This window comes from Mastacembelus armatus, chromosome 4 (genome assembly GCF_900324485.2).
Source record: "Mastacembelus armatus chromosome 4, fMasArm1.2, whole genome shotgun sequence".
Taxonomy (NCBI): domain Eukaryota; kingdom Metazoa; phylum Chordata; class Actinopteri; order Synbranchiformes; family Mastacembelidae; genus Mastacembelus; species Mastacembelus armatus.
The window spans coordinates 19284327-19299255 of record NC_046636.1 but is presented as its reverse complement, the minus strand read 5'-3'; the positions used below and the strand labels follow the sequence as shown (position 1 = coordinate 19299255).

Sequence of the window (14929 nt, the reverse complement as noted above, 5' to 3'; positions counted from 1 at the left end):
GAACAAGAAAAGACGCTAATAATGGTTTCCTACAATGTGCACACTGGGATGGCTTGGATTTGTGTCTCAGAGCGATCTAAGTTCTACCAAGAGCAACACTGTCTCAGTGATTACATCACTGCCTTTAGCAAACTCAAGGACGCACAAAATCAATGCTCTTGATGCAAATGCACAGTGGGAATTCACTTTAAAGCTAATAACATTAAGCTCAGAGCACTGCGATGTCGGCCCACATTGTAATGTTATGTAAATCTGACCATACGACAGCTTCATTTAAATTGGAGTGCGTGAGATTATGCATGATAGTGGCCCATTTTGCTCCCTCATCTCGTCTCTGCTTCCCGGTAAATAATTCAGGCCATAATTCTGCGTATTACAAGAAGACGTTCAAAAATGCCGAAGCAGGCCCCTGGAGACTTGACGTGGGAATTTTATGCAGAGAAAGAAATTGGAGGGTACATCATGTTGGCTGGAGGGCCCATCACTCATCAATTTGTTTGTAAACACCAGATTTAAATAAAGGAAGTCCTCGGCTAAACTGCTGGAGGGCTTCTCTCTCTCTCAGGCATACACACATGGAGGCTCGCACGCACGCACAAACACACAAACACTGTGTAGCCTGCAGCATATTTAGGAAGAAATTACTAGGAAATCTCCATGTTGCTGGCGTGCCTAAATCTGCAGTTTACTAGCCATGAAACAAGGGGCTGGATATGGCCTTTACAGTTCACAGTTCATCACTCGTCAGTGACCAGAAAACTCCACCACCACTTCATTGGCTTCTTTGTTTTAAAATAATACAGGTCTTCTGGTCTTGTCCACAGAAAGTGCATTCTCTGCTCTTACATTTCAGATTGCTGTTTCAATTAAGTAGTCTGCAGGAAGGAAATGAAATGCTCAGTGACTTACTGCTGATATGCAGCACACAAGTAAAGATGACAAATGGAACGGATTAAATCAAGCGAGTGTTGGAAAGGCGACAGTAAAAAGTCTTTCAGGAGGTCTTTAAATTATTCTCCATCAAGCTGATCCCAGCAGTAAGCATACTTCATAACTGAGTGCTTTTGCTGATCATGACCACAAGAAGAAAAAAAAAAAAGAGGATACTGCACAATGTATCTGTGTGTAATTAAACCGCTGTCCCAGATGTACACTCAAAAGACTAAAAGAGTGTAGGATTTCTATTAAGCAGGTGATTCCAATTTGTCTAAAGAGTGGTTGGGGACTCGCAGCATGAGACGGGAGGAAATGAATCGGGGCATTTGCTGCCACTGAAGGGCTTTTAAATGACTCTTGAAGAGAGTGTAGCCCTGGGTTATACTTGTTGGGAATAAATCTCTTTCATCTGCAGGTACGCTGCTCAGGAGGTCACCAGGAGGTTTCAGGGGAGCATGAGGAGAAGACAGAGAAAAGGAGCTCATTACCTGGGCAATCCAAAGGATCAGGAGCTAAAGGGCAAGTGTTAACCAGTGACAGGGGGATGGAGCTTTACCTGAATTGGAAGGAGAAGTGATTTTTAATATTTTCTCATGCAACTCAAGAAAATGCTGCACAAACAAAACCAAACGCAAACAAGGACGCGGCTATGTAATTCTATTGCAAAGCCTTTATTGAAGAAGAAAAAAAAAAAACCCAAACATTTGAGTACATGCCCTTTCCAAAGATCAAGAACAGATGAGATGCTTTACTTTAACAACAGAGGGTCAAGCTCTTTAAGGCGAGTTTCACGGACTCTGCTGCTGCAGGCTTAAGCACCGTACGTGATGGAAACATCTAGTGTGTGGATTCAGAATTGGCCCAAACAAAAGGGAACCTCTTTATTTACTTTGGTAAAGACAAGTAAACAAGGCACTGCAAAAAAATATGAAACACGCAGCAACAGGATAGTGATTCAATACTGCTCCGCTGAAGGCACTTTTACAAACATGGGAGGAACAAAGACACAAATCAACACAAATACACTGAACAAATAAAAAAAAAAAAAAAAAAAAATCATTAAATGCTCTTTGCTTTATATTTGTAGCGTCAAGCCTTTCGAGAAGGTTCATGTCAGATATGCTCCCACAAAGATGTGTGATGTGTCCACAGACTGTTCACAAAAACACAGTAAACACAAGACTTAAATACAGCTCTCATGGCACACTGACGGCTTACAGCAGTCTCTGTGCTCATGGACCAGACGAGGGTATATCTATTAAGCCAATCACAAAATACTGAAATACTTCATTTAACTGATTTAAAACTAGCAAAAGATGATCTTCAGTATTAGTATGATGCTTTTACGGTTTACTGAGCAGTTGGTGGATTACAATTGAAAATGACATTTGCTTTAAAACAGCATTGATTTTTTTTTTTTTTTGTTTGTTTGTTTTGTAAAATGGGGGCAGTACAAGACACATTAATACCTTTGTGTTAGCCAACAATTGCTTATTTACTCATCCAGCTGACATTTTGGAGTCATATTTCCAGGCCTGTTGCGAATGTGTATTTTCTTTTTTTTCCCTGTTTTCATCTCCCAGGGGAAGTAGCTGGTTCTTTCGCTACTAAACGTTACGCTATGCTAATGCGCTAGTTGCCAACTGTCTGCTATTTTATGACACATACAGTGGGATTATCAGGACTTTTACAATGGCTGAAAAGACAGACTGAGCCAAAACAATGAGCTAAAAGAGGCTAAAGCTAAAGATGTAGAACTGAGTGGAACTGCAAAGTCTGATGATGATTCTTTGTGGGGTCATCACTAGACATGACCCCATTCACATTACATCTCCAATGTATTAATATAAAAACTATTGATTAGAGCAGCTTTAAAACTTTTTTTTTTGGTGTGTAACATGTACCTACAATATGTAACTGCTGTAAACAACATTGCTACCCTATGACTGTGTTGCACACCACACAAAATAAAAGGATGTTTGATCTGTAGCTGGTAAGAGGCTACTGTGGACAGCACATTTACTCTTTATACGTTAATGTTAATCTGCAGCTCATAATGACTGTATCCTTCCTCACACTGTCCCTAATTAAATTAATAGCAGTAGAACGGTGCCTTAAAGCACAGCAAATGTTGCTAATAAATATTGCCTCAGTATTGCAATGATATGTTTTTCTTTTTTTCAGATTTTTCTTCCCACTCAAACTCAAAAAACTTGAGTATTTTGAGTTTAAACTTAAAAGTCTTGCCTTTTGGTTTTAATATGTGACCAATGAACTGCCTGTTTAAATATATGCTCTGAATATTGATAGAAAAATCCTGAGGATGTGGAGTTTAGGTTGCGTAACCTTCTCAAGGACCGGCCTCCACTTGCTTCCTGCCCGAGGCATGTATCGCTGGTTCCGACTGTGCATGTGTCTGCTAACCATATAATAATTGTCCAACCAGTGTGCCACCTTCTCACCCTCAGCTCAACACAGGCAGATCAGCTCAACACAGGCAGATATGCAGAGTTTTAACTGGGTTTTCAGTAAATATTAAATACTCCTTTAGATTTGAAATGGCCAAAATGGTTTTGCAGAAAATGTGTCTCAGCAAAGCTCCGACCAATGTGAAATGTCCATTTACTCTTAATTTATTAATAGGCTTATTAGCACGGTTATTTACAGTGTGTTATACTGGTTAAATCATTACTGCAGAACAGCTTGATCTAATGACCAAGATACAGCATGAAGAGATTATTTTTGTTTGTATAATCACTTTCTGGCATGCAAGTGGCACAAAACACAACTTAATATGTGAGGAAAATGCTAAAGACAAGTAAAGAGAATTTTAGAAAATAATAACACCCAACCTCTGTAATCAGGGCCTTGGAAATGGTCTGTCCTGCATTATGCAGTTGACTCTAAACTTATCAGTCTAATAAAATGGAAAACTAGTATTTCTTAATTATATTGCCTTTGCTTTTTAAAGGTTTTATTGCAAACAAATTAGTTTCTGTCCAAAATTCTTCCTCATTAAACATTTGCACAGCTGATTTGTTTGAATATTCGGATTTGTGCAATGTTTTTGCAGGTTTTTGGTGGCTCATAGGCTTTTTCACTGCCTTTGCAGTTGTAAACTTATGCGGTTATCTGGTAATGACCAAGATACCGTAAAATCATCTCACCACCCATATCCACAATGACGCCTACTGCACATCCAAGGACAGTTTTTCAGACAATGGACCTTTACACACAAACACATTAAGCATGCTGACTGAAAGAAACACAAAACCGGTGCTACTATACCTACTACCTTCACCGTCTTTTCCACTAGCCTGTGGACGGACACGAGTTCTACTTAATGTTCCAATGCTGTACCACTCTGACCACACCTCTGCACATTGGGTCTGTGAGTAAGTAAGCTCCAAACAGAATGGCGACCCACTCATAAAAACTGTAGTGCTGCTGGCAGTCAAAAACTCCACAGGATACCATCAAAATGTACTAGCAATGCTAATTATATTGACCTGTCAAATCACTGGTCAATGACTCTTGGATGGAACAAATAATTAAAATAAGTCAAAAGTCAGCATCAGCTTTTTGCACACACTACATGCACAACATGAGTGCCAATCAGTACTGACACACAACACAGTGACACACGTAGTCACACAGTACCAACAGCAGAGCTTTGATTAAAGGATTATTTTCAGGACACATATGCTTGAATCTGTACAGGTAAAATATTTCCTTATTCATAAAATTTCTTATAAAGTGTCAATGCAATTAAAATAAAAAATTGCATAGCCATGTCATATTTGTTATCTTCTCCAGATTGCTTACAATATAATCACTGACTGAACCCATGGCAGGGTAAATGAGGGAAAATCTTACATAATTATCGGCTCAAAGATTTATTGTTAAATTCAAATATAAGGCTGTATTTATATAAATGGAATGTCACGATTGTAATGTTCAAGCCAACAGAAACTAATCTACTGATTACATCAAAGCAAAATCTTTTGGAAAGAAAAAAAAAAAAAAAAGATTGTGATAAAAGGGGAATTGCATTCAGCAGCTGCCTATCGAGAATTCCCGTGGTCCCTGCAAATACACTGTAGGTAATATTTAATATAGTTGCATACAAAATAAGGACACAGGAAATATTAAATCAATATCTATTTCAGTTCTTTGGTGTTTGTTCAGTGTGTGATTCTAGCCGTATTTGTGTATACTCTCTGTGGATTTGCAGTGTAATAAAGACTGAGGAATAAAATAAGCAACATATTGTTTGCTCACGTTTTTTTCTTGTGTTCACTGCCTCATGTTCTGGTGGAGTCAGGCTGCATTTTACATCACAAGAACCAGTCACCGAAGAACATCTGGGCTTGCATTCATACACGCATGAATGTGCATTGTGGCTGACAGATCCATGGTGAAAATAATAATGATATGAGACAATAACAGTGAGTGATGAGACATACGGTAACTGTTAACTGAGCTATGTGGAGTGATTTTGTTTGGGAAATATGTTTATTTGCTTTCTTGTTGAGAGTTGATGAAGAGACATATACTACTCACATCTGGACAGTAAATATGAAACTAAAGTTAGTTTAGGTTAGGTTTACGTTTCACCATTTGCACTTTTCTTACTAAGCTAAGCTAAGCTAAGCTAAGCTAACTACCTGCTGACTGTAGCTTCATATTTAATGTGCAGACACCTAAGTCACCTAAGTCTCAGCAAAAAAAAAAAAAAAAAAAGCATATCTCCCAAAATGTTGGATTATTCCTTTAAAAGCAACATAGTTAATGCACAGCCTGTTCAGCTGTGACTGTACCGAGTCAATGTATACATGTATGCAGGTGAACGTTTAATGCTGTGTCTTGTTACTGAAAGGGAATATATAGATATATATATATATATGTAGGAATATATATGTATATGCTGAGGAATGCAAGCTTCTGTGGATGGGTATGTTTGCAAGAGAAAGAAGATAGATGGAGAGACAGAAAGAGGGAGCGAGCTTCAGGTTATCACAGTAGAGGTGACCAGGAGACAGGTTGCTCAGAGGTCAGTGGTGGCCTTGGCGGTCAGGGTCTGGATGCGACTGGTGTTACAGTTTTTGCACAGGACATGCCCATCCAGAGGGTAGCAGCCCTGGTTATCCCCCTCTGAGAGCAGAGTGCCACAGTCCTGCATGACACAGATACTCTGTTAGTCCACAGACACAAACAGCATCATTAGGCACGCTCACAGATCACACACTTTCATGTGCTCGCTGTTCTCCTGCCATAAATGAGACATGTACTGCTGTTTAAAAATCAGTGTCAAGTTACAAGAGGCTTTCTGCAGAAAAGCCTCATTTCAGTTCTCATCCAGCTTAGGGCCATAAACTGTTTTTACTGGGTTACAGTCTGGCCAAGGTCCATCTCTTAAGGACTTAAATTAGCTAAACCTTTATTTATATTTGGAACATGCTATTTGTTTTTAACTGCAATAAAATGTTATTATTAACAATATTTTTAAGTAGCAATATTGATCTAGTCTATGGATCCACTGCTTTGGTTCAGGCTGAAAAATTATATACTGCACGTACATCCAGTAGTACTGTATATTATATACTACATGAGGTTTTGTAGACACATTCACGATTTCCAGAGGGTAATTTCTACTGACTTTGGTGATCCCCTGACTTTTCTACTAGCACCATCATGAAGTTGACATTTGTGGAGTGAAATGTCTCATCAACTATTGGCTGGATTACCATGAAACTTGGAACACATACTCATGGCCCACTCCGAATGAAATATAATAATGCTGGTGATACCCTAAATCATCTACTGCGAAAGTAGGACCCAACATACTTTTAATCGATTCTAAACTTTATGACTGAATATTCCTAAGACTAATGACATTGCCATCTGCCTTTTAGGAGGTAAAAACCACAAAAACCATGTGGACAATTTTAACAAATACAGATGCACATACTGCTTTGGCATTATTTTCTCGTTGTCTGTGATGCTGTGTTACATTTTCAACATCTCTCCCTCTCGCACACACACACACACACACACACACACACACACACACACACACACACACACACACACACACACACACACACAGAATTGAAACTCCATCTACTCATGTCTCCCTGGTGATAAAATTCTCCTCTTGTTGAGCCCCTTCAGCTGAACTAATCTGCTTTGCTTTTCTTTGACCTTTATGTCTGCCAAATGCACTGTGTACTCACATTGGCACGGCTCTTTGACAATGTGACATGTTACTTCTCTTTTAGCCAGACAAGTAATGTCTTAGCCAAGCCTATCAGCTGGTGAGTAGGGGCTGGCAGATTGGTTACTATGTTAAGCTTATGAACTTTGCAGTGGGGAGATGGACAGTTATTTTCAGGGAGGTAAGAGAGGGATGATTCACTCAACTCACTGCAAAGGTGACTTGGGGAATGGGCAGGCACATTATACATTATCCCTACATGCTGTAATGACTCTGACTTGGAGCTGCTCAACATAATATAAGAGTGCATATTATAGGGAGGTCACATACCAGGAGAGATAACCACATAGAGCACATACCTCACAGCGGTAACACTGTACGTGGAAGTCACGGTCCAGGGCCACAATACGGACGGTCTCCTCCTGGCCTGGTGCTGGCATTATAGGCTCAGAGCACACACAGCAGCGTGGAGCAAACTTCCTGTTAAAGAGAACCAACAGAAATTAGCTCAGCACAATAGTGAATAATGTGTATTTTTGATAGTGAAGCTTTTTGAGGCCGTATATGTGAGTTTCACCTTCAGAAATAATATGTATTGTTAGATTCAATGATTCCTTGTTTCATGTCTAAAATGTCTAAAAGATTCCGACTAGAGCCCCAGGTGATGTATTCAGATTGCTTGACCTGCCTGGCCAACAGTGCAAAAAAAAACAATACAAAAAAATCAAACCAACAAGAAATCAGCCAAAAAACAGCAAATCCTCACTACTAGAATAAGGCAACATAACAACATGTGTCATTTCTGCATTGCAGCATGTATGTTTAGCAGTTATAATCAATTTGCCCACTACGTGTCTTTGTCTTGTTTTACTATACTCATTAATTCAACCAAATAGAAAAAAAACCCCCCATTAACCCACTAATGTCAGTTTTTCTGATAAACACACAATGATCTCTCAGATTTACTTTAGGACTCGTGGAGGTTCAAATCACCAGTTTGGAGTAATCGATTAATTAAGCAGTTTTCCAGCTGTAAATAAAATGTGATATATTAAAATATTTATCATATGTATAAGAACAATTGTGGCAAGGCATTATGAAATAATTATTTAGACAAAAGAAAAGGTGCAGTCTGTGCATTGTTCAAAAACACAAAAGTACAATGTGTAACGTGAAAGATTTAGTGGCATCTACTGGTCAGTTTGCAGAATGCTGTGAACGGCAGCTGACACCTTTAAAGCATGCAGTGATTCCCTGTCTAGAGCCAGGTGTTTGGTTTGACTGTTCTGGGCTACTGTAGAAACCTGCTGTCACAACATGGCTGCATCTGTGAAAGGAGACCCGCTCCCTATCTAGATTTAAAAGGCTAATTCTAAATAATATATATAGAAATAATACACACTGAACCTTTAACTATTGAGGTGATAGTAAAAGGTACATTTTTCTTTTTTTCTGAAACATATCACGCAAACAGAATAGTTCAGGAACAAATAAATATTGTAGGGTTTTTACAAATAACTATTATGGTAACAATTACAGAACAAGATATAAAACCAGTAATTGTGGAAATGCCATCAGTAGGAAGAGGTCTGTCTAACAATAGGATTAATAAGGATATGAAACACAAACTGAGATTCCAGATCCTGTTCGGTGACTGAAGGCTGGGTGGACACTTCTCCACTTGCTAATTCAGTCCCTGAGAAACAGGAAGTGGGAGGGGGGGGTGTGTGGCTTTGGAGAACTACGATCATACAGTATCACCCAGAAAAGGAAAAAAAAAAAAAAAAAAACAAAAAAAGCTCAGGCCAGAGTGTGACTATTCCTCGACACAAAGGGCTGCGCTGTTGAGGTCACACTTGTCATGTGGAATTAAACAATGGCCCAGTGCAGCTACTCCACAAAGCACAAGCTGTGCACTCACACCAAGAGCCAGCTTTTACTTCTGTTTCCCTTCTGGTTGATGAGTAAAGGACGATTTCTGGTAAGGTGGCGGTTATGCAATTGGAGCATGAAACGATGACAGGAATCTACCAATAAATTCATGTCTGCAGCTGTATATCACGTGATAATCGGGCAGTGTGTCCCGAAAAGAAACCACTAAGATCCTGTATTGAGACGGACTAACTATAGCTGACTGTAAAGTCAGCAACATTAGGATTCATTCAACGTTTGATTCCAGCCAGTTTCATTTTTCATTCATGCTTCAATCACACATTTTGCTCTGTTTTGACAAAAATACCTGGCTCAATAGCTGCTAAATGTTTTGCAGTGTTGACCAGCGAGATGGTCTGCATTGACTCCTGAACGTAACCCCCCCATCTAGCTGTTAGTTTTATCTGTCTGCTATTTGGTGCTGGGGAGTTGGTATCAGCAGGTTTGTATTTGCCTGCTGAGGCAGTGTTGATAATGAACTCATAGAAGCTTTGATAGAAGCACTGGGTCACAATTCTTTGTGGGTTTGTCAGTACAGGTGACCTGAGTATTTATTTATCTTATTGTTAATATAAAAAGAATGATGAGTGCAGCTTTAAATATGATGAAAAATATAAATGACATACTTGTGAAAGTCCTCGATGCAGTGGATGTGGTTGGAAGCATCCACGGTGAAAGGGATGCCGTCCAGACTGCGGTGGCACACCACACAAGTGAAGCAGTGAGGGTGGTAGGCTTTCCCAGTGGCCCGCAGGATGCGCTCCATGATGGGCTTACTGCAGATGGTGCAGGTCTCAAGGGTGTTCTGTAGAGACAAACACACAAACCCACAGACACACAAGAGATTACAATACAATGCCAATGATGAATGTAGTGACTCTGATGATTTCATTGCTTTAAGTGCCTTTTAAGTTCTTGTTTTCAATAACGTGTCTCCTAACAAACATTAGCCAACTTGGAAGGTTGTTCTGCATCATCTCCAGGCTGGACTTTGTGGTTTTTAACTTCAGGTGGCTGTGCTCCCACTTGTGCAGCAAATAAATCCACACTCAGGACCTTTAGCTGGGCTGTCCTCAAATGCCTCTGAAGCTGAAGGAATCTGATTAGCGCTCCCCTCGAAACACAAACACAGTCATTTTTCAGCTGCCCTCACCCACACTCCATCCTCCCATATGCAACAGTGTGAGCAGTAAATATTTCCACTTTGTGATGACTGCAGGTTTTCTGCAGCCAGGCAACTGGGCATGCAGCCCACGGGGGAACGTGACAGCTGCCTGCCTCCGACTTATCTGTGGCATCTCTCTTCTTGATATCTGCCGGGAGATGCCATTTGTTATTTCAATATTTCATAAATAATGAGTGCCTCTCTAAACAGCAATGCAATTACGGGGGGATGGATATATCATGTGTGGTGATCAATGTGCGGCCTGATGTGGCTGTGCGTGTGAGCTGATGGGCTCTGCTGTCACTGCTTCTCGTTCAGGCATTTCCTGGATTTCTGTGTTTCTGCTCTCCCCCTCTTTCTGCGCTTGGCTGGGCTAAAGAGTGCACGGTTCAGCTGTTCCCATTGGCTCCCGCTGTAGTAGCAAGCTGCCTCAGTGTTTCCAAACACAGCTCAGGGTGTGTAGCAACACTGCGCTGCATCATCGGCTGCCTCCCAGAGACACCGCTGGGCCCTGCCGCTTAAAATGACACGTCTGTGACCACTCGGCCGAGGTAAACTCCCAACCATCTCCTGTCCAGCTGCAGAGCACGTCCACTGACATTTCTAGCCTGTCGTGCTAATGAAGGAAGCAGTTTTACAGGATGAGCTTCATTGAAACAAGAATGTTCCTGACATGATTCTATGCGGTGTCTGACGTTTGCTTCTCAGGCCTCCATGCAACAAGATCATGTGCCATGGGAGGGTGAGAGAGCATGAGATGAGAGCAGCTGATGTATGACTCCAGGCTGGAAAGAAGTGGTTTGAAAAATGGCCGTTTCTTCAAAGCACTCCTGGAGAAGCACTATTTCATGAAAAGCAATGTGTGCAGACAAGCTCCGCATTCTTATTTCTTTTTTTTCTTTTTTTATCCTTCAAGACGGTAATAGAAATAAACATTATTCCCTGGGCAACATTTGTGTATAAACAATGTCCATATTGCAATCCTGCTCGATCCTGGAAGTGGAATAAAGCCTTTAATGAGCTCGTTGCACTGAGCCCTTGAGGTTTGCCTCACGCGCACACAGAGAGAGGTAGAGGTAGAAGAGAGAGAGAGAGAGAGAGAGAGAGAGAAAATATATTTACAACCTGAGAATCTGAGTTAGATACCAGGGCAAACAGCACTAAACCATCAACTCTTTCTCATCTGTCTGCATTTCCACTTACTTATTCTCATCTGTCCTTCATGTGGGAATACCTTGCCCTTGTTTAGCTTAACTAGAGCATATGATTTCACAGCACACATTTCCTCTGGGCTATTGTAATGAGTACAGTACTCAAAAGACAAAATTTCTCTCTTTCTCTCTGATGGTAAGATTCTATGACCTCAATTCATTCATTCTGCTCAGTCTGTTTTTTATTCACACGTGACTCCTCCTATTTGGTATTAGGTAAAATGTATTAGCGTTATTACAAAAACCAGGGCCTGATGTCAAAACAGAAAATGTACATGAGTTTGGGTCTGCGGCTGGGTACCACGTCCAGAGATGGTTTAGGAAATTCTGTGCAAACCACCTCACACTCCCTCTGTAAGACACCCAGACGTCATTTACAGTTTGCCACTAGAGGGCTGTATATGTCTGTGCATATCCAAGTTTCGCTTTCCTCCTCACTAAATGTGATGTATTCAAGCATATGTATTCTTTTTTTTTTTTTCTCCCGTTCCCTCATACATTTCTCTAAGTGTTTGCCCAGAAGGCTAAACAAATGTCTAGGCAGATGAGGTAAAGTGAATTTAGGTCAGACAGCCTCTTGCTGAACTGAGGGGTGAGTGGAGTGCGTTAAAGTCAATTGTGCCCCCACCTCCCACCGCCCCCCCCATTGTAATATGCTTCATTTTGCTACAAAGTGCTCCCATGGTCTCACAGCAAACATACTGATGCACGCACACTCTGGTCCAGCTTCCCACTATTTAGCAACCGGCTCCCAAACAACGCTTGACACAGCTGTCTGTTAGAATGAGGAGTGTGATGCCAAACAAAGCATGTAACAGGGAGTTAAGGGGTCCCATGTGCTCTGCTGTGAACATGAGACACAGGCCTGACAGACTAAGACAGAACCAGAGTCACAAAAATCAAAAGGCCAATAAAATAGAATACTAAGTCTTGAAACATTTATGTTTAAAAAAAAAAAATGCTAACAGACAATTTGGCTAATTTTCACTGTGCTTCAGGCATTCCCTTTTATACAATGTTTTTATACAGCTAAATCAGTAACAATATTCTAAAAAAAAAAAAAAAAAAAAAAAAAAATCAATGCTATTTTTAAATAATTAAGGCTAGAATTATTTTATATAGTTATCTGCAGATTTTCTCAAAAATTCAATAAGCCATTTGGTCTAGAATGGCATCTGTTGTTCAACAGCAACGCAACAAATCCCAAGAACATGGACAAGGGAAGAATATCGAATGGAAGCTGGAACCAACATTTGGCATTTTAGCTTGAAAATTGACCTAAAAAAATGTAAAAACAAGGTGGGCAAGACATAAAATGATAAAATCAATGTTTTATGCTTCCTTAGTCAAACTATTAGAGATAATTGAGACTAAATTCAGTAAATTTCAATGCAAAACACAGCTATGGGTAAAACAATGCTGGAACAAATGTGTATTTTCCATGTCTGCAGTTGAAAGAGTAAAGAGCTGAAAAATCTGCTGTGGCACTTTGCTAGGTTTATGGTGTTCACCGTCTCCTCTGACCGTATAAACACAAATTTGATACCTATCTGTTATTTTTTTGCATGTGGCCAAGTCGGACTGACGGGAGACAGGCTGGAGTTCAGTCAGACTGCACGCGATTTATGAGCAGGCACACTGAACGCGGAGAGGGCCAAATTTACAAATGATCTGATTCAGTGTATTTATGTGTGTGTGTGTGTGTGTGTGTGTGTGTGTGTGTGTGTGTGTGTGTGTGTATCGGGGGGGGGGTCCACCAATGTGATGGTCAGTTACAGGCTACACTGTGTGAATTAACTACACCCTGCTGAAGGTAGCTCAGCAAAATCTAACAAGAGCTTGTTCGAAAGACAAAGCAGAGTGCTGCTGCTGTGTTTGGTTTTCTCTGCGGTGAATAAGAGATACTGACTTGGATGTGAACTATGAGTCAAAGCACTGACCCTTCCTACTTCCCAAGGGAAGGTGTCTGTTAACTTAATGAACCTTGACAAGCAGCCTCTCCCCCTTTTATTGCTTAATGTGGGTCAATCATGCAGGAGAAAAAGAAAATCATTTTTACAAAACAAATGTGTGATTACGTAGCTTTTTTTTTTCTACAACAGAAAGTCTTAGACAATAAGAACCTGGAAATACAAAAGAAAAAGGAACTATGACTTGTGCAGCAATTCTACTGTAACAGTGAGAAATAGTGTGAATAAGAAACCCAATAAACATGACTATCTAAAAACAAATACAAGCAGCTGTCAGGTAGACATGGTGAGCTGCTAAGAAACAGGTCTCTGTTAGGTGAAAAACCCATTAATTACATTTTAAGTGTTGTAGTGTGACACAAGCTGCTCTTATTCTATAAACACTCAATAACTAATGAGAAAAATGACATCTACCCCCTGGTTTCATATATGCACATCTATATTCTCCAAACAACAGATCAAATCGTGTTTATACAAGGACTTAATTTAGACAGTTCGTGATGCTCAGTAGAAATCACTGTTATAGCTGCTCATGCTCTAATGACTTTGTAGGGGAAAAAAAGTATTTTGGGCCAGTGTGTGTCAAATGAAAATACTGGAAGTTGCAATATACAGTGTGGTCACTAAAGGTGCCTCACAGCCCAGTGCTGTTTCTGGAGGCCGGGTCTGGATACTAAATATGAAGCTAACACCAGCAGCTAATTAGCTCATTGGCTGGGTGCAGTGCCTTGACTGGCCACCTCACAGTGATGACGAGACAGATAAGAGAAACCGCAATTGCTGCTCTCCTGACAGAATGAGATATAACGCGTTAATTTGTACTTAACCTTCATTAAGATGCCTTAGACACACAAGAGATGCTTCACTTGTTTTCATCTCCATCTATGTAATTACAAAATCATACTGAGGATGAATTACTTCACACCAGACAATGAATGCAAAGGTCAACACAGAAAAAAACAGTCCCCAGTTCATACTTTTGCATCCCTGCTGTTACTTTAAGCACTTTCATGAGGAAGAAGCAGAGTTGCTATAGTAGTAGCTGACTTGCCACCAGCTAATGTTCATGCATATTTAAAAAGCAGATTTGGCAAAAGTGTTCTCTGTCAGTGTTCACAGACACCGATGTTGCTGCATGAATCACAGTTCTAAATTATCAAGAAAGAATGATTTACATAGTCATATTTAGTTTTAAAATGCGGCGCAGGTATTGAATGTACAATAGTTAGAAGCCGTTAGGAGGTTTGCTGAGCTACTAGGAGTCGGTTATGAAGCCTTCTGACATAGCAGCAGATATGATTATCATGTTTGGGGTTAAAGAGTGAAAAAAAACACAAAAAAAAACCAACTTGTTTTCCACATCCTTAAGCCAAATCACTGAGGTTTTGGCCAGTGAAAAGTGCCAGAAATCTGCTTTGGCTGAGGGAGGTTGGGGGCTCATTTAAATCTTCACACATTTGCAGAGGGATTGTGGGAGCACCGCCCTTCCCTGATCTGT

General features: G+C 40.3%; 1 protein-coding gene across 5 annotated transcripts in view; it reads right to left on the bottom strand.

Annotated features, from left to right (window-relative positions):
• Positions 1-1586: 1586 nt before the first annotated feature.
• lpp (LIM domain containing preferred translocation partner in lipoma) overlaps positions 1587-14929 on the bottom strand; it is a 145990-nt gene continuing 132647 nt past the window's right edge. For all 5 annotated transcript variants that reach the window (XM_026304850.1, XM_026304848.2, XM_026304853.1 and 2 more), the window contains 3 exons: positions 9712-9890; positions 7513-7633; positions 1587-6112 (listed from right to left, as the gene is read on the bottom strand). In XM_026304850.1, coding sequence (XP_026160635.1) covers positions 5984-6112; positions 7513-7633; positions 9712-9890 — 429 coding nt within the window. In that variant the 3' untranslated portion in view covers positions 1587-5983. The remainder of the gene's footprint in view (positions 6113-7512; positions 7634-9711; positions 9891-14929) is intronic.